The 26,393-nt window shown below is 44.2% G+C and overlaps 1 protein-coding gene across 3 annotated transcripts in view; it reads left to right on the top strand.

The window, feature by feature from the left end:
- The first annotated feature begins 168 nt into the window (after positions 1-168).
- Positions 169-26,393, top strand: part of NDUFS8 (NADH:ubiquinone oxidoreductase core subunit S8) — a 41,149-nt gene continuing 14,924 nt past the window's right edge. The window contains exons 1-5 of one of the 3 annotated variants that reach the window (XM_085878605.1): positions 169-365; positions 5,841-5,914; positions 6,703-6,756; positions 18,838-18,927; positions 23,658-23,830. In XM_085878605.1, coding sequence (XP_085734731.1) covers positions 5,878-5,914; positions 6,703-6,756; positions 18,838-18,927; positions 23,658-23,830 — 354 coding nt within the window. In that variant the 5' untranslated portion in view covers positions 169-365; positions 5,841-5,877. The remainder of the gene's footprint in view (positions 366-5,840; positions 5,915-6,702; positions 6,757-18,837; positions 18,928-23,657; positions 23,831-26,393) is intronic. The other 2 variants (XM_085878614.1, XM_085878623.1) reach the window with 2 other exon arrangements.

Below are 26,393 nucleotides of genomic sequence, written 5' to 3'. Positions count from 1 at the left end.
CTGCCGCCTCAGCCGATCAACGATCCCCGATCTGACTACTTTTTAATTTTAAATAACGTGGAATTCAATTACCACGAAGCGCGGATGAAATACTCCGCAAACGAATCCGATGTACGTCATTAAAAGGAAACCACTGTGAGGAAAGGAGAATTAAATTACGGAAGTTTCCGGTTTTATGTTCCTTCCGACGACCCGTTGTTATGTTAGCCAATCACAGCACGCCATAATGGGAAGGTCATGGTGACGCTTTTATTCGACTTTATGGTTGATTTGCTTCGGTTCGTGAAATTTTAAATTAATTTACGAATTTATTTAAGACTAATTTCTGTCGAATAACAAGTTTTCCTCGAAATCGTGCCCTTTTGGTAAGGAACGTGTTTGTGTCGGGTTTGTTATTTTTACACTTATTTATTTAAATACGTTGTATTACTTCCTATGCTGTAGTTATATATTATAAATGCGTACAGTGTCTTATATTTGTCATATTACGTTTTTCTGTGCTGTATGACCGCATTACGAATGTACAATTATATATTAAAGCATTACGTACAATGTGTGTACTGTACTACACAATGTATTATATAATATTGTTTGTATAATGCGGGAGCTTTTTAAACGATTTAGCGTTTTTTTAATCGATGTAGCTTCAAACGGACATTTAACCCACCGTGCCTGTGCTTCACTCCAACGCTGAGCACTCCAATCATGCAGATTATCTATACCAGGAGAGGCAGAAAATAACATCTGTCCAACCTCAATAATGACCTCTCAAACTTGTCTTCCTCCTCTGAAACTTGGTGGTGCCTTGGTAAGTCTGTCTCTGGTGTATGGTCCCCTCCATCCCATCCCTCTTCAATGGCACCACACCTGACTCAGCTCGTGAGAAAGCCGAATGCCTCAATTTTGTGTTTCTTCCAAATCCTGTACCCAATCTCTCTCTCTCCTCTCTCGTCTCTCCTCTCTCCTCTCTCCTCTCTCCTCTCTCCTCTCTCCTCTCTCCTCTCTCCTCTCTCCTCTCTCCTCTCTCCTCTCTTCTCTCTTTTCTCTTCTCTCTTCTCTCTTCTCTCTTCTCTCTCTCTCCCCTTCTCTCTCTCTCTCCTTCTCTCTCTCTCTCCCCCTCTCTCTCTCTCTCCCTCTGTCTCTCTCTCCCCTTCTCTCTCTCTCCCCTTCTCTCGTTCTCTCTCTCTCCTTCTCTCTCTCCCCTTCTCTCTCTCTCTCTCCCCCCCTCTCTCTCTCTCTCTCTCTCTCTCTCTCTCTCTCTCTCTCTCTCTCTCTCTCTCTCTCTCTCTCCTTCTCTCCTTCTCTCCTTCTCTCTCTCTCTCTCTCTCTCTCTCTCTCTCTCTCTCTCTCTCTCTCTCTCTCTCTCTCTCTCTCTCGCTCTCTCTCTCTCTCTCTCTCCCCCCCTTCCCTGTTGTACCAAACTGCTCCTGCACTCTGTGTCTTTTTCACTTGATAAGATGGAAACGGTTCTTTCAGCCCTTGAGTCTGACTCTGTTGCTGGACCGGACAGCATCACATGCCCTAAAATCCTGCTCTGCTGCTCATTCACATCCTCTCTCTGTCCTTTTCACTGTCATTTGCTCTAGGTCATCTTCCACCTGCTTATAAACCCACCAACATCACTGCATTACATAAAAAAACTGATCCCCTCAACGACAGACATATTGGCTTGCATCCAATCATCAACAAGGTCATGGATTCCATCATCGCAGTTTATATGAAATCGTCCTTCTTCTCCAACAACCTTTGTCACCTCAGATCACCAATTTGGTTTCAGACTAGGTCACTCCATCTTGTACATTCTTCTTCTACTCACTCATTAATTGATGGAGGCCCTCAATATCAGACATGATATCAGGGCCATATCTCATGATTTTGATACAGTCTGGCATCCCGCATTACTCTCCAAACTCTCTGCTTATGGCATCCAAGGCCAACTTCAGACATGGCTTCCGAACTTCCCCTGTTCTTTCATCCAATGTGTGGCTCTCAATGGAATCTTTTCATTTCCTCTCCCTGAAGGCTGGGAGTGTTCTGGGCTCAATCCGATTCCTGATCTTCATCAGTGATCTCTCGAACTCTCTGGAAAATCCCCTTTGTCTATGTGCTGATGACTCCTCCCTCTGCAGTGACATCCCTCATCCTTCATACAGGCAGGTCACTCACTGCCTCTTCCCTGTTTTCATACCATGACACAATCACAAGCTAGTCAAACACTTGGGATGTCTTTCAATCCGAACAAATCTCTCTCTGAAAAGGCTGTCTGGCAACCCCTCTTCCCACCCCCAATCTACTTTTTTTTAAACAATTCTCTTCCTTAACAAAGTCGTTCAAACTCCTGGGTCTCACGATCAGCCATGATCTTTGTTTGTTTGTTTTTACCATCAGCCAACCACATTTTAACATTGGCCTCCAAAGCCAGACGCTGACTGGGCATTCTCTGTTGCATGAAGTCCTTTCTTGGCACACCTGAACTCCTATCCACCGACAAGGCCTTCATCCGCAGCTTGATGGAGTACTGCTCTCCCCTTTGGGCTGGCTCCTGTGCCTCACATCTTGCTCAAATTGACACTGTGGAAACCAAGACCTTCAAGATCATTGGAATCTCCTGTGCTGAAGCTGAGTCTATGGGCTATCACTTCACCATCACAGACAGCTTGGTGGTCTCTTGTCCTTTACCACTCTCTTTCTGGCCTTGCACCCTCTGTGCTCTTTCCATACTTTGTCCCCCCCTCCCCCACATGGTCCACCATTAACCCTCTTTTGCTAAAACTACCAAAATCCAGGATCACTGCTCACCTCCACTCATTTATTCCTCTTTTTCCCTCCTATGGAATCACCTTCCACAATTTCTTCAATCTTATTCTTCCCTTCAGTTCTTCAAGACAGTTATTCACCACCATCTTGGATCATCCCCAATTCAAAACCATGATCTTTTCTACCTTCGTTAACCCCTCCCAAATCCCTCCCTTCCTCCTTCCAAATTTCCAGTTTTCCCTCCTGAGAGTTCCGTTCTGTATCTATATTGTCCACCCCATGCATGCATGTTTTATGTCCTTTTGTCTGTTATGTCCTGATCCGTTCGGTGTACTACTTACTATCTCTTCCACGAACCTCGACTATGTGTACAAAAAAGAGGTGTGTGTGTGTGTGTGTGTGTGTGTGTGTGTGTGTGTGTGTGTGTGTGTGTGTGTGTGTGTGTGTGTGTGTGTGTGTGTGTGTGTGTGTGTGTGTGTGTGTGTGTGTGTGTGTGTCAGTCAGTCAGTCAGTCAGTCAGTGTGTCAACATTTTTCTCAGAGATGGCCAAATGGATCTTCAAACCTTCAGTTTCATCAGTGAATCTTCTCGGCAGAAAAAAAAATTGAAAAAAAAAGTTTTTTATTGTATTTTTTTTTCATTGCTCTGAGTTTACAGTGTCTAAGCCTTTGTAGCTATCTGAAAGGTAATACAGTATTAAATGATCTCTGACCTCATTCCTTAGTGGGTGTAGGGAAGTGTTTAGCCCCCACAAAAAAAATGGAAAAATAAATTTTATTTCTTCAAAATGACATCAGGATTGGAACAGCACCGGGCAACGCTGGGTACCCCTGCTCGTATGCCATATATAAGAACGTTTGTGAGAACATCTCAACAAGTTATGAGGAATGCAAATGCATGGTTCAAGAAAATTCAGAATGAACGAGGTTGGTAGAGAAATTTTAAAGTGGTAGCATGGTAGAAAGACTGTTCACATACCTCGTACAGATAGTTCATCGTTAATTCAACGCCTTGTATTGTATCCATCGGCAAATAGCGCAATACAAGTACTATAAATAAAGATTATTACCGTTGGTGTCATTATTTTTATTATTACTAGTACGTGCGTGGCCGTACGTGCAAAAAATAAATAATAATTTAAAAAAATAAAAATAGAAAAACTTTCAAACCGCGTGCCGGAAACAACAACCACACAGGCCGTTCCTTCGCTCTCGTTTGGTCATACGTGCGTGGCCGTACGTGCAACCCCCCCCCCCAAAAAAACGTTCAAATCGCGTGCCAGAAACAACAACCACACAGGCCGTTCTTTCGCTCTCACGTGGCCGTACGTGCGTAGCCGTACGTGCAAACCCGCCCCCCCCAAAAAAAAACAAAACTTTCAACCTCGTGCCAGAAACAACAACCACACAGGCCGTTCCTTCGCTCTCGCGTGCCTGTACGTGCGTGCCTGTACGTGCGTGGCCGTACGTGCAAAAAATTAAAGTTTCAAACAAATACACAGGCCGTTCCTTCGCTCTCGTAACTGACGACTGGATTGGGGCATTGTGTTTATCTATAAATGCACATAAGAAATCGAGAAATTATTAGAATACAGTAAGTCATCACTATCCGGAAGTCCGTACGTTGTAACCCATAATGGGGAAAGCGGCTGAGGATCTCTTCCCCAACGGCCACGCCTACGCAGCAACGTGTCCTGTCATTGTTAACTAAATGGTGCAGCGGCCACGCCTACGCAGCAACGTGTTCTGTCATTGGTTTTGTAAATAAATTGCCATAACTTGGGAAGCACTTGTCCGATTAATATTAAACCTTGAAAAGGCACATATACTCAGGTCCCCAGCAATATACCTGGCGAGTTTCGATTAGATCGGACCAGTGGTTGCCGAGAAACAGCGGTCACACACACACACACACACACACACACACACACACACACACACACACACACACACACACACACACACACACACACACACACACACACACACACACACACTGCTGGAATTATAGATAAATTATTACCCACAAGAGTGTGAATATAAACTTTAACAAGAGAGTTAATGGATAAACCGTTTAATTGTGTGCCATCTTCTGGTGTCTAGTTTGAAACTGAACTGGCATGGTTGGGCCAAATGACCTTTTCCTCATCAGTTCATCAACTGATGAATTCATCATCAGTTTTAGGTTGTATTTGGTGGGGTATCATTCATAAATCAAAAGAGGTGGTGTTTACATCATACAGGAATTTAGTGAGGGCCACATCTAGAATAATGTGTGCAGTTTTGGTCACCACAACTCAGGAAGGATATAGATGCCATAGGGAGGGTTCAGCACAGGTCTACAAGATTGATTCCAGGCCGAGATAGACTCAGCTTTGAGGAGCGGCTGAAGGAGACAGGGCTTTATAAACTAGAAAGGAGGCGGTTACGAGGAGATATGATCAAGATGTTGAAGATAATGAAAGGTGGAGATAAAATAAGTGCAGATGAATTATTCAACAGAGTAGACAGTGATAGAACCAGGGGCCATAGCCTGAGAGTAAAGAAGAGGAGAGGTAACATGGTAGTGAAGACTAGGGTCTTTTACTCAGAGAGTAGTTAATGCATGGAATGGTCTCCCTGGAAAGGTCGTGGCAATGGAGATGGTGGGTAAGTTTAAATGGGATTGAGGTCAATACCTGGATAGATTGAAGATAGAGGGGTATAGGGATGCTGGCTTGTGAGGATGTTGGGTAGCTTGCATGTGCATGGATGGATGGATGGATGAAACTGCAGTTGGTGCAGGACAGGTATGATGGGCCGAATGGCCTCCTGTGCAAAAGTTCCTGGTGTATCGTTTGCTCACTTCCATAGGTTATTCTGTAGTTATGAATATTTTGTTTATGACATTGTTTGTCCCTGATTTTATTTTATTTTATTCTATTTTTTTTATTTTTATTCTATTGGCTCTTTGTTGCTTATTTTTCATCTCATTGCTAGTTTGTGAATTAAACCTCAAGTGTGATATGTTCTTGTTCCACACCAAGTTTATCAGTGAATTTGGTAGTTGTGAGTGGTGACCGTTTTGATTTTTGTGCCCCACAGTGCACCTGTACAGAACGGGTGTTTGTGCTGAGGTGAAATGGCTGTACGTTCGATCCTCGCTCTTCCACGCACAGGTGAGGTGAAGCTGGTTGGGAAACAAACTAATTCTACATTAAAGTTCAATTTGTCATTTTCTCTATAGCATCAGTTTCTGTTGCTAATTATAGTTGTGTAGATCATTGAATGTAATATAATGGCAGCACAGTCACAATATCGTATTGTAATATGTGAATCACTATTTGCTCTTAATTGTGCTGCAGAGGAACCAAAACAGTGTTCCCTATTGTCGAGTCTCAGTAATTGCTAATTATCACGATCTCGATGTTTATTAATTAATCAGAGTCCCTCTTTGGCCGTTTTAACATCATTGGTTGGGCAAAACAATCCCGACATTGATCTTTCTACAATAATGACCATGATGGCTCTTGCTTGCAGCTAGTGTTGGTTTGACCGTTGGTGTTGTCAGCTTTTTTGGTACCGTGCCAGCAGAGTGCACTACATGCTGGAACATGACATCCTCTAATGGGGATGTAAAGCCAATTCCCCCATTTGTATTTACATTGTGAATGCTAAAAGTCCATCAGCATCTTCAAAAAGGAGTAGGCCATTGTGTGCAGGTAATCTGGCCTTGTTCTATGCTTGGGGTTAGTTGTACAGTATAGTTAGCACTAACCTGCATTTGGCAGGTGTGCTGAAATGTGGAGACAACACAGGCTTGGTGAGCCATGTATCTTCCCTCTACGTCAGTTTCCCTTTTCCTGTATACAGTTTCCCTTTCCCTTTTCCTCTATACAGTTTCCCTTTTCCTTTTCCTTTCCCTTTCCCTGTATGCCATGAATGATAATATTCTTCTTCTTCACAGCGCACGTGTTCATTTCCCGACCCTTGTCAATCTCAGCGCATCGTAGCTGTTACAGTGAGTTCTTCGCCTTCTCTGATTTCTCATCCAAATATCATTTCCCAGCTGTGATCCTCTCTTCATTTGTATCAGGATAATTCATTCGTTCTACCTCTCCTCTGTTATCCATTTTCCCTGCGTTTCAACCTCCCGGCCTGAACACGCCTCTTATGCACTGTATCAAATGCCTTGTTGCACGTTCAAGCTTTAGAAACGTATGCAGACCGTGCTGTTTGTAGGAGGGGGCATGCAGTGCATAAAATATCACAACATTGGGGAGAGGAGATTGTTAATGGCCATTTTATTTTGACGTTAGGTGTTTGATCGGAGAGCACCTGGATGGAAATTCGGAACTCCATGCGACGATCTATCAAAGCTTTGCCTACAGTGAGGTGCTGAATATCGAGGAAGGTTGTAGCATGGCAGATTCTGATTGGTTTGCTTGATTGGTCACTGCTGCTAATAATGCATTGCCCGTACTTCTCTGCCATTGGCTGATCACAGTAATTGTAAGTTTCAAGTGCTCATACAGTCCTTTTGTCATGTAATTGCGAAGCCAAATTGATGCCATTAATATCCAGTAAGGCCTTAGTTATTTTATAACTTGGTTTACGGATCCGCCGACGGTATATTTGCCGAAATGAAATATTAATATAAAACGCATTTTTTGCCTTTTATATTCGCCAACTGCAGGTCGACTGGTCAGGAATCCCTCTTGAACACTGTGAATACCCAATCTACCTCGGGGTAACCCTAGATAGATGTCTCTCTTTTAAGACTCACATTGAGAAGACCGAGTGCAAAGTGAGTGCGAGGAACAACATCATCAGTAAGCTCACTGGCTCAACTTGGGATGCCAGCCCACAGACATTGAAGTCAACTGCACTAGCTCTCTGCTACTCAACAGCTGAATATGCCTGCCCTGTATGGGAACGAGCTACACATGCAAAGAAGCTAGATCCTGTTCTCAATGTTAGCTGCCACCTCATTACAGGCTGCCTTAAACCAACACCTACGGACCGTCTGTATATCTTGGCAGGCATGGCCCCACCAGAGATACGACGAAGTGCAGCAAGTAAGAAAGAGCGTCAACAACAGGCTACAGATGAAAGACATCCTCTCTTTGGCCATATGCCAGCCCAAAGCCGTCTGAAGTCTAGAAAGAGCTTCCTAAGGTATGTCACCCCCCTTGAAACACCAAGCACAAGCAGGGAAAGAGTTATTCAATGGGAAGAAAGACTGAGCAACCTTCCATTAACAACAACAATGGAGCTAAATGTGAGTGAGGCACTCTCCCCTGGAGCAGATTCAAGTGATGCAATGTGGAAATGCCTGAACAGACTAAGATCTCGTGTTGGACGAACAAAAGTCACTCTCTCCAAATGGGGATACTTAAATGACAGGGATGCTGTGTGTAACTGTGGCACTGAACCACAAACCATGCAGCATCTCCTGACATGCCCCCTGCTGGAACAGCCCTGCACAGCATCGGATTTGGCAGAGTTTAATTATATGGGTCAGCATTGTGCTCAGCTTTGGCTGAACCACATCAAGCCATGTGTACTGTAACTGCTGTTTTTGTGGACACGATAAGTAAGTAAGCCTTTTATATTTATACATTTTCCGCCGAAGGTGCAAAAGTTTCAAAACCCGAAATGTAAACGTCGGAATTTATTTTCAAAATATAATTTCACGCGCGCCAAAATGCCGAGTCACCTTTAACCAAACTGCGCAGTTCTACTGCGCAGTCGTCTTCGGTCATGGCGTCTGAGCAGTGGCCAGCATGGTTCAGATTGACTGTGGTTTCTGGGGCGAAAGTGATTGTGAAGAAGTATGTCAGCGGTATAAATTTGAGTGACTGTATTGGTGATTTAATCACGCAACATCTTGACGACGAATATTCTGGCTGAACTATTGCATCAATTCAGTGCAGCAGCAGGGATGATTCGCAGGCGACTCTCGATCGTGCCGATTTTGTTTCCATCGAAAGTTGTACACCGCTGTTGGTATTGAAAGATTTCGGTGCCAAGTACGTCAAAGTTTCCCTGCGAGATAATGATATTCAGCCTTCAACGGACCAGAAATCAGCCTTTGATGTGCTCATGGGGATGGGGAGACGGTCCGATCAGATGCCCACTGAAAAGGAAGAGCTGGTTATGGCTCTGATTGACCGTTTTGAGCGTGTTGACTCCTCGTAAACACTTTTTTTAATCATATCCAGCACTATGCACTGGTGTGCACGCACACATCTACGACTTGGACAGTAATTTTCTAAGCATTGTTTCCATTTGTTTGATGATCCAACAGGTTTCTATAAGAAAAACATGCCAGACTATATTGCAAAAACAAGTTTTATCCTTCTTTATTGTTTTTCACATCAGATGATACAGTGAACATGGGCATCCTGCATTTGAATGGTCTTCAATGTTTTCTTAGATCCTCCTGGTCCGGGATTTTTATTTATTTTCACCCCACCAACACTTGTCTTTTCCATGGAACATCCAAAAAAAAAAATTATAAAAATATATAATTTCTAAAAATTGAAATTATATTTAACCTCCGCCATCAAAGATCGGAGGTTACTGTTTTCACCCCTTTCTGTTTGTTTGTTACTTACGAAATCTAAAGATTTCGTAAGTATATTGATCACTTCCGTTTCTGTTTGTTTGTTTGTGTGTTTGTTACTGAGGAAATCTAAAGATTTCGGAAGTATATTGATCACTTCCGTTTCTGTTTGTTACTTACGAAATCTAAAGATTTCGGAAGTATGTTGATTTCCGTTTCTGTTTGTTTGTTACGAAATCTAAAGATTTCGTAAGTATGTTGATGCCTTCCGTTTCTGTTTGTTTGTTTGTAAGTTTGTTTGTTTGTTTGTTTGTCGGCACGATAACTCGGGAACGGAAGAAGCTACCAATGTCAAATTACACCACGTGGTTCAGGAGGGTGATGGCTAGTGCTCATTAGATTTTGGTCAAAATCGGTCAAAGGTCAAGGTCACAGTGAGGTCAAACATAATTCCATAAATTTATATGGAGAAATGGAGTATTTTTGCTTCGCTCGACGTTACGAGTTCGTTTTAACTTCGATATTAATTTTGTCTTCGGTTTTTGTGATCGCTTAGGACGCTTAAAACTCGGTTGTCAAAATTCTGGTAAAAATCGGATGTTTTGGAGATGTTTTAAGATTGTATAAAAAATATTTCACTCGATGTGTCACGGGTCGTCCAATGAAGCAGTGCGCTCGAGCAGACACGTCGTTGAGTTACGTTAAGGTATAATATAATTGCGTGGAGAAATGGAGATTTTTGCTTCGGTCGACGTTACGATTTTTGATAGTTTGATACAGAATCATCGTAGAAACTTCTGGTTTGCGTCGCTACCTTCTCTAGAGACGGCTTTTATTAGTCAAGGTCAGAGGTCAAGTTGACGATTTCCTAAGTACCAGTCTATGACTGCTTGTTTGTTTGTTTGTAGGCACGATAACTCCAGAACGGAAGAAGCTACCAATGTCAAATTACACCACGTGATTCAGGAGGGTGATGGCTAGTGCTGATTAGATTTTGGTCAAAATCGGTCAAAGGTCAAGGTCACAGTGAGGTCAAACATAATTCCGTAAATTCATGTGGAGAAATGGAGTATTTTTGCTTCACTCGACGTTACGAGTTCGTTTTAACTTCGATTTTAATTTTGTCTTCGGTTTTTGTGATCGCTTAGGACGCTTAAAACTCGGTTGTCGAAATTCTGGTAAAAATCGGATGTTTTGGAGACGTTTTAAGATTGAATAAAAAATATTTCACTCGACGCGTCACGGGTCGTCCCATGAAGCAGTGCGCTCGAGCAGACGAGTCGTTGAGTAGCGTTAAGGTATAATATAATTGCGTGGAGAAATGGAGATTTTTGCTTCGGTCGAAGTTACGATTTTTGATAGTTTGATGCAGAATCATCGTAGAAACTTCTGGTTTGCGTCGCTCCCTTCTCTGGAGACAGCTTTTATTAGACAAGGTCAGAGGTCAAGTTGACGATTTCGTAAGTACCAGTCTATGACTGCTTATTACTTACGAAATCTTAAGATTTCATAAGTCGATTGATGACTTCCGTTTCTGTTTGTTACTTACGCAATCGAAAGATTTCGTAAGTATATTGATGACTTCCGTTTCTGTTTGTTTGTTTGTTTGTAGGCACGATAACTCGAGAACGGAAGAAGTGACCAATGTCAAATTACACCACGTGATTCAGGAGGGTGCTGGGTAGTGCTGATTACATTTTGGTCAAAATGGGTCAAACGTCAAGGTCACAGTGAGGTCAAACATCCAAAAAATGATAACTGGAGAACGGAAGAAGCTACCAATGTCAATTTACACCACGTGATTCAGGAGGCTGATGACTTGTGCTGATTAGATTTTGGTCAAAATCGGTCAAAGGTCAAAGTCACGGTGAGGTCAAATATTCGATTTTTGAAGGTTTGGTACAGATAACTTGAGAACGGAAGAAGCTTCCAATGTCAAATTACACCACGTGATTCAGGAGGCTGATGGCTCGTGATGATTAGATTTTGGTCAAAATGGGTCAAACGTCAAGGTCACAGTGAGGTCAAACATCCAAAAAATGATAACTCGAGAACGGAAGAAGCTTCCAATGTCAAATTACACCACGTGATTCAGGAGTGTGGTGGCTCGCGCTGATTAGATTTTGGTCAAAATCGGTCAAAGGTCAAGGTCACAGTGAGGTCAAACATCCAAAACATTCGATTTTTTTTGATGGTTTGGTACAGAATCATCGTAGAAACTTCTGGTTTGTGTCGCTACCTTCTAAAGAGACAGCTTTTATTCGACAAGGTCAGAGGTCAAGTTGACGATATCGTAAGTACCAGTCGATGACTGCTTGTTTGTTTGTTTGTTCGTTTGTTACTTACGAAATCTAAAGATTTCGTAAGTGTATTGATGCCTTCCGTTTGTGTTTGTTTGTTTGTTTGTAGGCACGATAACTCGAAAAGGGACGAATCTACCAATGTCAAATTACACCACGTGATTCAGGAGGGTGATGGCTGGTGCTGATTAGATTTTGGTCAAAATCGGTCAAAGGTCGAGGTCACAGTGAGGTCACACATAATTCCGTAAATTCACGTGGAGAAATGGAGTATTTTTGCTTCGCTCGACATTACGAGTTCATTTTAACTTAGATTTTAATTTTGTCTTCGGTTTTTGCGATCGCTTGGGACGCTTAAAACTCGGTTGTCAAAATTCTGGTAAAAATCGGATGTTTTGGAGACGTTTTAATATTGTATAAAAAATATTTCACTCGACGCGTCACGGGTCATCCCATGATGTAGTGCGCTCGAGCAGACGCGTCGTTGAGTTACGTTAAGGTATAATTGCATGGAGAAATGGAGATTTTTGCTTCGCTCGACGTTACGATTTTTGATGGTTTGATACAGAATGATCGTAGAAACTTCTGGTTTGCATCGCTACCTTCTCTTGAGACAGCTTTTATTAGACAAGGTCAGAGGTCAAGTTGACGATTTCGTAAGTACCAGTCTATGACTGATTATTACTTACGAAATCTATAGATTTCGTCAGTATATTGATGACTTCCGTTTCTGTTTGTTTGTTTGTTTGTTTGTTTGTTTGCCGGCACGACAACTCTAGAACGGAAGAAGCTACCAATGTCAAATTACACCACGTGATTCAGGAGGGTGGTGGCTAGTGCTGATTCGATTTTGGTCAAAATCGGTCAAAGGTCAAGGTCACAGCAAGGTCAAACATCCAAAACATTTGATTTTTTTGATGGTTTGGTACAGAATCATCGCAGAAACTTCTGGTTTGCGTCGCTACCTTCTTGAGAGACAGCTTTTATTTGACAAGGTCAGAGGTCAAGTTGACGATTTCGTAAGTACCAGTCAATGACTGCTTGTTTGTGTGTTTGTTTGTTTGTAGGCACGATAACTCGAGAATGGAAGAAGCTTCCAATGTCAAATTACACCACGTGATTCAGGAGGGTGATGGCTAGTGCTGATTAGATTTTGGTCAAAATCGGTCAAAGGTCAAGGTCACAGTGAGGTCAAACATAATTCCGTAAATTCATGTGGAGAAATGGAGTATTTTTGCGTCGCTCGACGTTACGAGTTCGTTTTGACTTCGATTTTAATTTTGTCTTCGGTTTTTGCGATCGCTTTGGACGCTTAAAACTCGGTTGTCGAAATTCTGGTAAAAATCAGATGTTTTGGAGACGTTTTAAGATTGTATAAAAAATAATTCACTCGCGTGTCACGGGTCGTCCCATGATGCAGTGCGCCCGAGCAGAGGTGTCGTTGATTCACGTATGGTTTTGCGTGTGCGCGCTGACGGTGTTTTCGATAAAGATGGTGTTTAAAAGTCATTTTTTATCCCAATAAAGGTTATCGTCGTATGCCTGATTCGCTGAGCCGTCGGATTATGTAAAGATTGTTGGTGGATGGCCGAATATTACGGTTTTGTGACTTTGATAAAATAATATTGAATAATTGCGTGGAGAAATGGAGATTTTTGCTTCGCTCAACGTTACGAGTTCGTTTTAACTTCGATTTTAATTTTGTCTTCGGTTTTTGCGATCGCTTGGGACGCTTAAAACTCGGTTGTCGAAATTCTGGTAAAAATCGGATGTTTTGGAGACGTTTTAAGATTGTATAAAAAATATTTCACTCGACGCGTCACGGGTCGTCACGTGATGCAGTGCGCTCGAGCAGACACGTCGTTGAGTTGCGTTAAGGTATTGTTGCGGATTTCGCGCCCGCCGGCGTGCTGACGGCCACGTAACTCGAATCGCGGCACGTCGCCCACCGGACGGACAATCCAGTCGTGACCCTCTCGGACTAACGCCGGGAACCAGTCACGGGTGGACCTTTAGGTCTCACCGCGATCGAGCCAATCAGCCCCCGCGTGGGATAGGGTTGCTCGCCAAATTCGACCTACCTAAGTACCCACGCGGAGGGTAGACCGGGCGATCGCACCTCGCCGCAGGTCGACTTCGGACACGGGCCACTTAAGCGACCCGTTCCGTACTATCAGAATAACCGAGCGGTGTTATCGTCGACCTCGACGGTTCGATTAATTATCGGGCGTACTCAGCCCACTACCAACCCTTTACGTGAAGCAAGATGAGGGTTCAATGGGGGAAAAGACGAAGCGAAGCGGGAGAACAGTTCAACAATAAAGCACATTTATTCGCGGCACACGGGAAGCACACAAATACAATTCCACCAAATGCACACAGAAAAAACACAATTCCATTTACACAAAAAGCAAACATAAAAGTGAAAACACAGTGCAGAGCTAATACCGACTACCGAGCACACGGCAACACTGATACAATTCTACTTCACAGACGGCGCCGACAACACATACCCAAAACCAAGGAAAAGAAATACCCTCAAGAATGAGGCGGGCCTGAGGCCGAGACCGGGTCGGGCCTACCCGTCTGGTGATGAGACGCGGAGCGGCGATGGCCCCGCAACCCGCGGGCCTCGTGGACGGTGTCTGGTAGGGGGTGGGAAAAGGGGCCCCCTTGGTCGCACTATCTCAGCGCGGGGGGAAACAGGAGGGGGTTGCTGATGCTCGGGGTATAGAGGATCTTTATTATCCCTGGTGTGCGTCTCCACCTCGGCCAGGTCGCGCTGCCGGCCTCCCTCGGGCGTGCAGCTCCCGGCACCGACGCGAGCACCCCCTCGTCCGACTCTCTTCAGCTTCTCCAGCCACTGCAGGCTTCGGGCTCCAGACTTCCACACTCGTCCCCTCCGTTCCGACTCCTTCTCGTTCTCGTTCTCCTTTTCGTTCTCGTCTTTCCCTTTCGTTCTCTTCTGACTGACGAACACCGTCCTTTTATCCCCCCCGTAACTTCGCCTTTGACCCCCTCCCTTTGACCTTTCACCTCGCTCCCCATTGGCCCGAGAAAAAGTGGGCGTGAAGGCTTTTTGATCCACAAATTTGCATATATCGATCGCCCTGGGGGCGGGGCCAATTCGCCCCTCGCTCACCGATTGGACGGCAAAAAGTGGGCGTGTGTCGTTTTTGATCCGTTTTTGAAGCACAAAATCCGTGATTTTGTACACGCTGTTCGACGCGCGTTCTGCATGAGTCCAACACCGGTACCCACAGCGGGGCAAGAACGGTGGCGATGCTACGGTTGCGAGGTGTGACGGGAAGGTCGTGGCGGTTGTGGTGAAGCGGCGTTGTGGTTGGTGGTTGATGTTGTGGTTGTGATGGTAATCATGGCGGTTGGTCCAAAATAAAGATAGTAAAAGAAAAACGGCTATCCTGAAGAGTCGCAGCACGTATAAATGACATGTATTCCCACTAGACAACGGGTTTGGGCCTAACTACACATGCACTTACCGAGATACCTCACCTAAGGGACCTGAATGGTGGTTTGCGAATCTGGTAACCACAACAGTATAATTGCATGGAGAAATGGAGATTTTTGCTTCGCTCGACGTTACGAGTTCGTTTTAACTTCAATTTTAATTTTGTCTTCGGTTTTTGTGATCGCTTAGGACGCTTAAAACTCGGTTGTCGAAATTCTGGTAAAAATCGGATGTTGCGGAGACGTTTTAAGATTGTATAAAAAATATTTCACTCGACACGTCACGGGTCGTCCCATGAATGCAGTGCGCTCGAGCAGACGCGTCGTTGAGTCACGTTAAGGTATAATATAATTGCGTGGAGAAATGGAGATTTTTGCTTCGCTCGACGTTACGATTTTTGATGGTTTGATACAGAATCATCGTAGAAACTTCTGGTTTGCGTCTACCTTCTCTGGAGACAGCTTTTATTAGACAAGGTCAGAGGTCAAGTTGACGATTTCGTAAGTACCAGTCGATGACTGCTTGTTTGTTTGTTTGTGAACAGTATTATGGAAAAACTCCTCGAAGGATTTCGACGAAACTTGGGGGGGGGGGTTAGGTGTGGTCCAAGGATCATGCCACTAGATTTTGGACTTGGGGCCCCCCCCCCCCAAAAAATTGTTACAGAAAAATTTTTTTTTTTTACATGTTATAAGTGATTTTCAACAAAAAACATGCCAAAATTATAATTGCAGCTGATTTTGGAACTTCAGGTGGATATACCCACATAAAATCAATTTCTGTCTCAAGGAATCGAGTTATGATGAATTAATTGAGTGTGTAAAAGGGAAAGTTGCAAACTATAACTCTGTGAGCACTGTTGACGTCAAATTGAATGAATAGGATATCAGGTTCACTTGAGTGACCTCGCAGTATTGGCGGCGGAGGTTTTGTACTCTACTGAGTGCTTCCCCTCTAGTTAACCTCCGCCATCGAAGATCGGAGGTTACTGTTTTCATCCCTTTCTGTTTGTTTGTTTTTTTGTTTGTGAGTGAAGTATTACGGAAAAACTCCTCGATGGATTTCGACGAAACTTGGTGGGGGGGTTAGGTATGGTCCAAGGATCATGCCATGAGATTTTGGACTTGGTCCCCCCCAAAAAAATTGGTTGAGAAAATTTTTTTGTTTTGCATTTCTGCATGTTTTAAGTGATTTCCAACCTCCCCCCCCCCCCAAAAAAAAATTGTTAGAGAAATTTTTTTTTGCATTTCTACATGTTTTAAGTTATTTCCAACGCCCCCCCCAAAAAAAAAATGGAGAAAAGAACTATTACTCTGTCAGCACTGTTGACATCATATTTAATGAATAAGATGTAAGGTTCACTTGGGTGACCCAGCAGTATTGGCGGCGGAGGTTTTGCACTCTCCCGAGTGCTCCCCCTCCAGTTAACCTCCGCCATCGAAGTTGGACGGAGGTTACTGTTTTCACCCCTGTCTGTTTGTTTGTTTGTTTGTGAACAAGTATTCCGGAAAAAACTCCTCGACGGATTTCGACTAAACTTGGTGGGGGGATTAGGTATGGTCCAAGAATCAAGCCATTTGATTTTGGACTTGGTCCAAAGTCCAATATGGCCGCTATAGCGGCCATTTTGAAAAAATATTTGAATTTTTGTTTTTGCATTTCTACATGTTTTAAGTGATTTCTAACCCAAAAATAAAAATTGTTAGAGAAAAAAAAAAACAGTTTTGCAACTTTAAAAAAAAAAAAAAAAAACGATTTTATTTGAAAAATATTTGAATTTTTTTGGGGGATTTCTTACCTCCACCCCCCCCCCTCAAAATTTTTTTTTAAATGTTGGAGAAAAGAACTATAACTCTGTCAGCACTGTTGACGTCATATTTAATGAATAAGATATAAGGTTCACTTGAGTGACCCAGTAGTATTGGCGGCGGAGGTTTTGCACTCTACCGAGTGCTCCCCCTCTAGTTATATTTATATTTCGACCTACCGACCCTCCATTTTAGCTGAAGAACTGCGTAAATCAAGTTATAAAATAACTAAGGCCGAAGTAAATATTTAAGAATCACCATGGAGTTTTAAGTCTATCAGTAAAAAAAAAATGTTGAAAGTAAGTTTATGCAAATTGTCCCCAAAATAGCCCCACTCTCCGATTTTGTGATACCAGTCACAAAGATTGGCAATTTATTGTCTAAGGTGGCGTAACCTGTGTAACGTTGTCCCCAGATGCATTTTATTTATATTGCCTCTTGTGCTGCCCATTAAAATTTCCAAATGCACAAGGGCTCACTCTTTTGCTTCCATTCTGGTTTCCTGATGCATGAGCTCACGCAGTCTGCTCGACTGTTCTGTCTGTTTACTTCGTGGGATGCCGGCACTGTCGTGTCGCCTTCTCGTCATACTGGCCTCGCTTTTCAAGTGAGGCTGAATGTAAAGGGAATGTGCAGTATGGATTGATAAGAGTGATGGCAAACATAACATTTAGCTCAGCTCCTGTTTGCTTTTTTGTTCAACCATGGGCCTATACATGAAGCATACATTTGTTTGCTCGTTGCAAGGCTGTGGAAAGTAAATTTGACTTTTAGTCTTTTATGGTATGAGTAATCACCACAGTGAAGGGCTGCCTGTTGATGTCCACCTAAGAAGCCCTCGCATCCCTATTTATATAATGTAATTACCCCGCACAGGCGAAGTGAAAAGCAGGATTCAGCAATTGGTTCATGTCCGTCTTTTCATCCATCCGTCCGTCTGTCGTTTCGGTTTATAATCATCAGTTTATGATCGAGGAACAACTTATTTAAATTGAATGTTATATTTTGAACATTTGAACTAATGTAACTTGTGAGATGGGGTGGGTAATGGACACAGTAAAACGGAGGTTAGAAACCCAGAATTAATTTATTTATATGCCTTTAAACTTCTTTAAACCTGTATTTTAATTTAATTATAGTCTAGAACACAAATCGCCTTTATCACACTTCCAAGAACCTCCAGTTTTGCAGGACTTGGACATGTTCTACAGGGTGGTGCAGCAGGGTGATGTATAAAAACTGCTTCAATAGTGCTAAACTTCTCGAATTTTATTTTATAACAACCTTTGAAATCCCCATTATTTTATGAAAATTGAAGTACACTGAACACTGTGTGGGTATATATTTGAACAATGCATGGGTATTGTGTTCTATGAACTCTTTAGTTGGTTTTGTGACTATGCATGGTGGATTCTGTTCTGCCCTGACTTAATATCTGTCACTCCTGGGATTTTGTAGAGTCTCCAGCTCTCAACATTGTAAACATCACCCATAATGAGGCAGAAGCACAAAGTTCTCACCTCACAAACAGGTTGATGGCCTCTGGTTTTTTTTCCCCTCTTCTCTGGTCTTGCTTCCTTCGATCACAAACCCAATCTCAACCCTCTGCCCCTCCCCAGGTCCTCCAGGATGTATGCATTTATTTAGGGTTGAAATTATGGTGGAAACATTTTGTAAAATAGGAGACAGCCGTTGTACATGAAGACATAGCGATAAACCGAGGTTGACGTGCAAGCTTAGCATAGCAGTGTTGTCGACACATGCTGAGGATGTCAATTCTTGCTGGATATTTTTCAGCCTTGTTGATGGATAATGTCGTCGTGATGATAATTTTAAAATATGATGATGGAAGGACTTGTCAGGAGAATTGAGGAGGGATAAGATGATCTCGAGCACACACTTTCGCATTCCCAATTCCCCCCCTCCCCCCTCATTTGTGTCCTCTCCATGTTCCAAGAATATGTCAATGCCAGGGAACCAAGTCAGAACTTCACGGCGATTGCAGATCGTACTGCGCAGACCCTGTTTTGGACAGAGCTTTACAGAGGTAACTTTTGTGGAGGAACCCACAATGCTTCATTTGGTGGTCTCTGCACCACTTCCGGCTGTACGGTCTTGTCTGATGCATTGCACTTGTGCTTTTTAAAATGTTTAAAATGTGTCATTTATTTGCAAGGAAGTGACTTTTTCAGTGACAAACCACTGATTTTCTGGTTTCCCAACTTAAGCTATTTAGCAGTGTTATTTATATGTAGCAATATCCAAGTAAATATCAGCAAAAGTCTCTCCAGTGCCCTGATTTTTCTCACTGCTGTGCTGTTTTGTCAATTTGTGAGATTTATAATGTCAGCTTCTTATATCTGTCTCTGTGTCTCTGTGTCTCTGTGTCTCTGTGTCTCTCTCTCTCTCTCTCTGTCTCTCTGTCTCTCTGTCTCTCTGTCTCTCTGTCTCTCTGTGTGTCTGTGTCTCTCTGTGTGTCTCTCTGTGTGTCTCTCTGTGTCTCTCTGTCTCAAGTTCCCCAACTTGAGAAGTGAAGTTCACTTGTTTAATGGAAATTACTTTTCCACATGATTAGTGATTTGAGACCTTTTCATTCATGATAATTTGAATGTTTATTGTTAAAAGTAAAATAATTGGTGAATTGGTATCAAAATCTGACTATATAACAAGAACTCTGTGGCATTGTGGTTGGAGCATCTGCTTTGAGTCCGGGAGGTCTGCGATTCTGGGTGCCCCTTGTCGGGCCAAACATAAGACTTTAAAAATGGCACGTGCCGTTTCCTCGCTTAACGCTCAGAATTTATAGGTTGGAGTGGGGTTGGGTGGGGTTCGAGGGGGCTTACCCATGGTCATATATTTTTTTTGAATCACCATATGACCTTGACCTTCAACATTTAGGGACATAGTGTGAACTAAGAAAATGTGTCCCCATCTACAGTTTATCCAAGAAACTCAACATCATGAAAATCGGAAGAAAATCATTCAAGTTTTGAGCAAAAAGTTTTATTTTAGTGAATTAGGTCACAATCTGAAAGAGTAGGTCAAGGGCACTAATAAAATATCAAGTACACAACCTCAGTGCAGGTACACCATTCGGATGCAAGAACATCATAGATGGCCAAGCAGTCAAAATTGAGCGATGACAAAAAAAAACACGTTATTTTTTCAGATCACCATTTGACCTTGACATTTAACCTGGAGAGGTATGATGTAAATTAAGTGTGAATGCGCCTTGCTACAGGTCTATCTGGAGAGGGGAGAAATTTTGTTTTGATCGAACAAACCTAAGTCGAGTTGTGGTGGAAAAATGTTTAAATGTCTATAATTAGGTCATGACCTTAAAAATTACGTCAACTTTCTCCCTCCAAACTTTCTATTTGCATTATTGATGCAAACTTTAATTCATAAAGTCCGAGCTGGATTCAAGATACAGCTCAGAAATCGGGAGTACTGGGAATGCAGGAAGAAAAAAAAAATGCTAAATGGAGGTTTAGTACGCCAAGGGGTCAAAGAAACTCTGAGGTACAATTAAAAATTGGGGGCACCAATTGTAGAAACAAACCCCACAACAGCAATAAACCTTCCCCTTTTCTTTCAGGGGAGGCTTAATTTAAAAATGGATACAGGTAATTAAAACTATATAATTAAAATGAAAATTTGTCAATACTGTCTTTAATTTCATTTCTGGTGATTTTTTTTTGTTTGTTTGTTTGTTTTTTGTGAGAATCAAAATTATTTTCTTCTATTTTGAAGTTGAACTTTCCATTTCTCTGAGAAACTGATATGATGAAGTTTTATTTTTTTTTCATTTTCCTCATTGTTTGACGTAGAGTAGCTTACCAAATGGCAAGGTCAAACAGACCACAACCTTTGGTGGCCAATTTTCCAATACATTGGTCTCTCTCGCTGAAACTCATCATGGCTCTTCTCTCTCACTCTCTCACACTCTCCCTCTCTCCCTCTCTTGCCACGAAGCTGTCTCATTTTGGAATGGATGGTGTTTTTTTTTTACTTTTTGTATATTTATTTTCATCAAATTGTTGCTACTGCATTATTTTTCAAGTGGGGTCGGTATCTGCAAGATCAAACCATCTCTCTCATCTGGTAACAGTGCTCCTTGAAGTGTGCAGAATGCATGTGCGACCATTTAGTCGGCCGGCTCATGTAAACTTAACAGATTTTGTCAAAGCGCTTACCTTTTTGGGGTCATGTGCACAATTGTACAACAGAAAGCCATCTTTGTTTGTATAACTGCAAACACCCAAGATTAATTGATAGAGCATTATGCCAGGACATGCATAGCAATTTGAAGATGATTCACGGATTGATTTGTTTATTACACACAGCAAGAAGTGATTACAAAAAAACACCCTGTCTAATTTCTGATATAAAAGAGGAGAGTTTAACTTCATGGTGGATATGAGTATACATTGGAATATACGGATCAGTATGCTACAGGACAAAAGGAGCATTACGGGGGGGGGGGGGAGGTTGACACCAACAGCGTAATCGAAGTACAAGATAGAGGGAGACTTCGACAAACAATGGGTGTTGGCAAGAAAGGATGCATGGACAGGGTGAACTCAGGAGGAAAATAAAAATGGAAATTTGGAGGGGGGGGGGGGATGAGGGAGTGGGGGGGGGACGAGGGAGTGGTGGAGGGAGGACGAGGAAGTGGTGGGGGGGACGAGGGAGTGGTGGAGGGAGGACGAGGGAGTGGTGGGGGGACGAGGGGGGGGGACGAGTGTAGAAAATATCATGGTTTTGGATGGGGATTACAACTAAGATGGTGATGAACAGCTGGCTTGAAGACTTCGAGGGAAGAGTGAGATTGAAGAGAATGTGGAAGTTGGTTCCACAGGTGGGGAATAAAAAGAGGATCAAATGATGGTGAGCATTGATTCTAGATTATGGGAGTTTCACCAGAAGGGGGTTGATGGTAGATTGTGTGCACCCTGCAGAAACCTGGTAGGGGGGGGTGGGGGGGGGACAAAGCAAGGAAAGAGCAGAGGGAGGTGCAAGACTATCAAGGAGGCCATCTAAGATAGAGAGACCACCGACCTGTCTGCAATGGGAAAGTGATAGGCCCTTGGACTCAACTTCATCGTGGAAGATTCAAATAATCTTGAAGGCCTTGGTTTCCATGGTGTCAAGCAGAGCAAGGTGTGATGCAAGTGTGTCAGCCCAAAGCGGGGACAGTATTCCATAAAGTTGCATATGATGACCTTATTGGTGGATCGTAGTTCAGGTGTGCCAAGGAAAGATTTTGCACAACAGAGAATGCCCAGTCGCCGACTGGCTTTGGGGGCCAAATTCGAAATGTGGCTTGCCTACAAAAGATCACGGCTGATGGTGAGACCCAGGAGTTTTAAGTGGCTGAACTTCCTCAAGAGGATTGTTAAGAAAGTAGCAGCTGGGTTTTAGGACACGTGAGCTGATGCCATCCGGTCCAGTTGCAGAATCAGAGTCGAGTGTTGACAGATACTTCTCCACCTTCTCAGGTGCAAAAGACACAGGCCATGAGCAGTTGAGCACAACCGGAAAGGATGGATACCGAGAGTGAATGGTTGGGGAGACAAGATTTTGAAGCAAACACAGAATTGAGACATTCAGCCTTCTTACGAGCAGAGTCGGCATAGGTGCCATTTGAAGAGAGGGAGGGGATAGAAGGGGAGCATGCACCAGAGACAGACTTAACAAGGTGAAACCAGGTTTTAGAGGAGGGAGACAAGTTTGAAGGTTTATTCTTGAGGTTTTGACAGATGCTATTTTCTGGCTCTCCTGAGAGTGGACACATTTGTTCCGGACTTTTTTGATTGCACTGAGATTGCCTTCGGTCGGATTTCCCTTCCAGGGAAGAAAAGTTGTTTCAGAGCAACAGCCTCACCACAGGACTGAGTGTACCATGGGTGCGAAGAAGTGTTGGATCATCGAAGATGAGATGGGATGAATCTGTACATTTGAGAGAGCAGGTGTCTGCAGAAGAATTCCCAGGCTGAGTTAACATCAGGAGCAGTAGATATTGCAGACCAGTTCTGAAGAGAGATTGCTGCTTGCAGTCCCTGCCAATCGACTTGAGTGAAATCTACTACTCGCTGGCATTGGGGCAGCTCTGAGAATAGCCAGAGAGATGTTTTTGTCTGTGAGCAGGATATCAAAAAGTTATGGATGATTTTGAATGACACTTTGTGGACATGTTGGGTGTGTGACAAGGATGAATTGATTAGCTTTTGGTGAAGATCCAGATATGGATACAATAATTTTTAAAGTGATTCTTCACCATTGAGCGATGCAGCCAAAACTATATGTTGCATGATATCTCAAAAAGTTATGGACGAGTTATAAAAAAAAACTTGGTGGATGAATTGGGTTGGTGACAAGAACAAGCCGATTTGACTTTGGTTCATGTCCGGATCCAGATCCGGCCTATCAGTGGATGCAAAACTTAAACTGTACCGCCTCGCAGAGGTATGCACTCCACCGAGTGTCGTTATAGTTTTAAATCTGAGTTTAATGTATTTTTGTTCGGGGCTGTCCCTTCCACTCCTCAATTCTGAATAAAAATGTCACCCTTCATTGCTCAATCAGACATTAGGTCTTTTAATATAAATAGAAGAATAAAAGCTTGTGGAATAGCTTGTTAAGAAAAATCAGCACTTGGATATTTATCTGTAGATTGCTGTATCAACAATATATATGCATGGATTTTTATGTTTAGTTAAGGAGGTGTTCGAATGACCATCTTCTTAAACCTTGAAACTCCAACCTCACTCGCAGGCCTGGCAATGACCCTCAGTTACATGTTCCGTGAACCCGCCACCATAAACTACCCCTTTGAAAAGGGTCCCCTCTCTCCTCGCTTCCGCGGAGAACATGCATTACGTCGGTATCCATCCGGAGAGGAACGGTGCATTGCATGCAAGCTCTGTGAAGCTGTTTGCCCAGCTCAGGTAACAGCACACGTGCACATCACAACAATACTTATTTTCATTTATGTTGGAATATTTTCATTTTTCTCATTGTTTATATTGTCAAGATCTCTCTCTTCCATTCAAATGCAATAGACGCATCACATGTTATGCTGTTGTACAGATGTACAAATTGGAAACGGCTGGAACATAAATCTGAATTTATTTAATTCACTGTTCTGGGCTATCTTGATTTTAAGAGGAAAGGAAAAACACGATTAATGGCCACTTGGCTCATTGTTTCTTCATCGACGATCTGAGCCAAAATAAATAAATAAAAACGTGCATTTCTGGATAGGTTGGCAGACATGGGGTGGAGGAAATTCCTTTCTTGGTAATTCCCCGTGAGGTGTGGTGAGAAAGGTGACTCCATTGTTGTGACGTCGGTACCCAGAGTGGCCTGGGAAGTGACGGCACTTTCCCCAAGCGGTGTGTGGTGTTTTGTGTGTCAGCTCCATTACAAGCCTCATATGCCAAAAAAATATAAATTTTAAAAAAAATCCTTCTTGACAACCCATTTTTACAATAAATTAAGAAAAAAATTCCACATCCATCAGCTCTCTGTCTCTGTCTCGCTCTCTGTCTCTGTCTCGCTCTCTGTCTCTGTCTCGCTCTCTGTCTCTGTCTCGCTCTCTGTCTCTGTCTCGCTCTCTGTCTCTGTCTCGCTCTCTGTCTCTGTCTCGCTCTCTGTCTCTGTCTCGCTCTCTGTCTCTGTCTCGCTCTCTGTCTCTGTCTCGCTCTCTGTCTCTGTCTCGCTCTCTGTCTCTGTCTCGCTCTCTGTCTCTGTCTCGCTCTCTGTCTCTGTCTCGCTCTCTGTCTCTGTCTCGCTCTCGCTCTCGCTCTCTGTCTCGCTCTCGCTCTCGCTCTCTGTCTCTGTCTCGCTCTCGCTCTCTGTCTCGCTCTCGCTCTCTGTCTCGCTCTCGCTCTGTCTCGCTCTCGCTCTCTGTCTCGCTCTCGCTCTCTGTCTCGCTCTCGCTCTCTGTCTCGCTCTCGCTCTCTGTCTCGCTCTCGCTCTCTGTCTCGCTCTCGCTCTCTGTCTCGCTCTCGCTCTCTGTCTCGCTCTCGCTCTCTGTCTCGCTCTCGCTCTCTGTCTCGCTCTCGCTCTCTGTCTCGCTCTCGCTCTCGCTTTCTGTCTCGCTCTCGCTCTCTGTCTCTGTCTCGCTCTCTGTCTCTGTCTCGCTCTCTGTCTCTGTCTCTGTCTCGCTCTCTGTCTCTGTCTCGCTCTCTGTCTCTGTCTCGCTCTCTGTCTCTGTCTCGCTCTCTGTCTCTGTCTCGCTCTCGCTCTCGCTCTCTGTCTCTGTCTCGCTCTCGCTCTCTGTCTCGCTCTCGCTCTCTGTCTCGCTCTCGCTCTCTGTCTCGCTCTCGCTCTCTGTCTCGCTCTCGCTCTCTGTCTCGCTCTCGCTCTCTGTCTCGCTCTCGCTCTCTGTCTCGCTCTCGCTCTCGCTTTCTGTCTCGCTCTCGCTTTCTGTCTCTGTCTCGCTCTCGCTCTCTGTCTCTGTCTCGCTCTCGCTCTCTGTCTCTGTCTCGCTCTCGCTCTCTGTCTCTGTCTCGCTCTCGCTCTCTGTCTCGCTCTCGCTCTCTGTCTCTGTCTCGCTCTCTGTCTCTGTCTCTGCCTCGCTCTCTGTCTCTGTCTCTGTCTCTGCCTCGCTCTCTGCCTCGCTCTCTGTCTCTGCCTCGCTCTCTGTCTCTGTCTCTGCCTCGCTCTCTGCCTCGCTCTCTGCCTCGCTCTCTGCCTCGCTCTCTGCCTCGCTCTCTGCCTCGCTCTCTGCCTCGCTCTCTGCCTCGCTCTCTGCCTCGCTCTCTGCCTCGCTCTCTGCCTCTCTGCCTCGCTGTCTGTCTCTCTGCCTCGCTCTCTGTCTCTCTGCCTCGCTCTCTGTCTCTCTGCCTCGCTCTCTGTCTCTCTGCCTCGCTGTCTGTCTCTCTGCCTCGCTCTCTGTCTCTCTGCCTCGCTCTCTGTCTCTCTGCCTCGCTCTCTGTCTCTCTGCCTCGCTCTCTGTCTCTCTGCCTCGCTCTCTGTCTCTCTGCCTCGCTCTCTGTCTCTCTGCCTCGCTCTCTGTCTCTCTGCCTCGCTCTCTGTCTCTCTGCCTCGCTCTCTGTCTCTCTGCCTCGCTCTCTGTCTCTCTGCCTCGCTCTCTGTCTCTCTGCCTCGCTCTCTGTCTCTCTGCCTCGCTCTCTGTCTCTCTGCCTCGCTCTCTGTCTCTCTGCCTCGCTCTCTGTCTCTCTGCCTCGCTCTCTGTCTCTCTGCCTCGCTCTCTGCCTCGCTCTCTGCCTCGCTCTCTGCCTCGCTCTCTGCCTCGCTCTCTGCCTCGCTCTCTGCCTCGCTCTCTGCCTCGCTCTCTGCCTCGCTCTCTGCCTCGCTCTCTGCCTCGCTCTCTGCCTCTCTGCCTCGCTGTCTGTCTCTCTGCCTCGCTCTCTGTCTCTCTGCCTCGCTCTCTGTCTCTCTGCCTCGCTCTCTGTCTCTCTGCCTCGCTGTCTGTCTCTCTGCCTCGCTCTCTGTCTCTCTGCCTCGCTCTCTGTCTCTCTGCCTCGCTCTCTGTCTCTCTGC

This window comes from Eptatretus burgeri, chromosome 1, assembly GCF_056783735.1.
Source record: "Eptatretus burgeri isolate ZD-2024b chromosome 1, Ebu_testis_v1, whole genome shotgun sequence".
Lineage (NCBI taxonomy): Eukaryota > Metazoa > Chordata > Myxini > Myxiniformes > Myxinidae > Eptatretus > Eptatretus burgeri.
The sequence above is the reverse complement of the archived record's forward strand: the minus strand, read 5'-3'. Positions and strand labels throughout refer to the sequence as shown.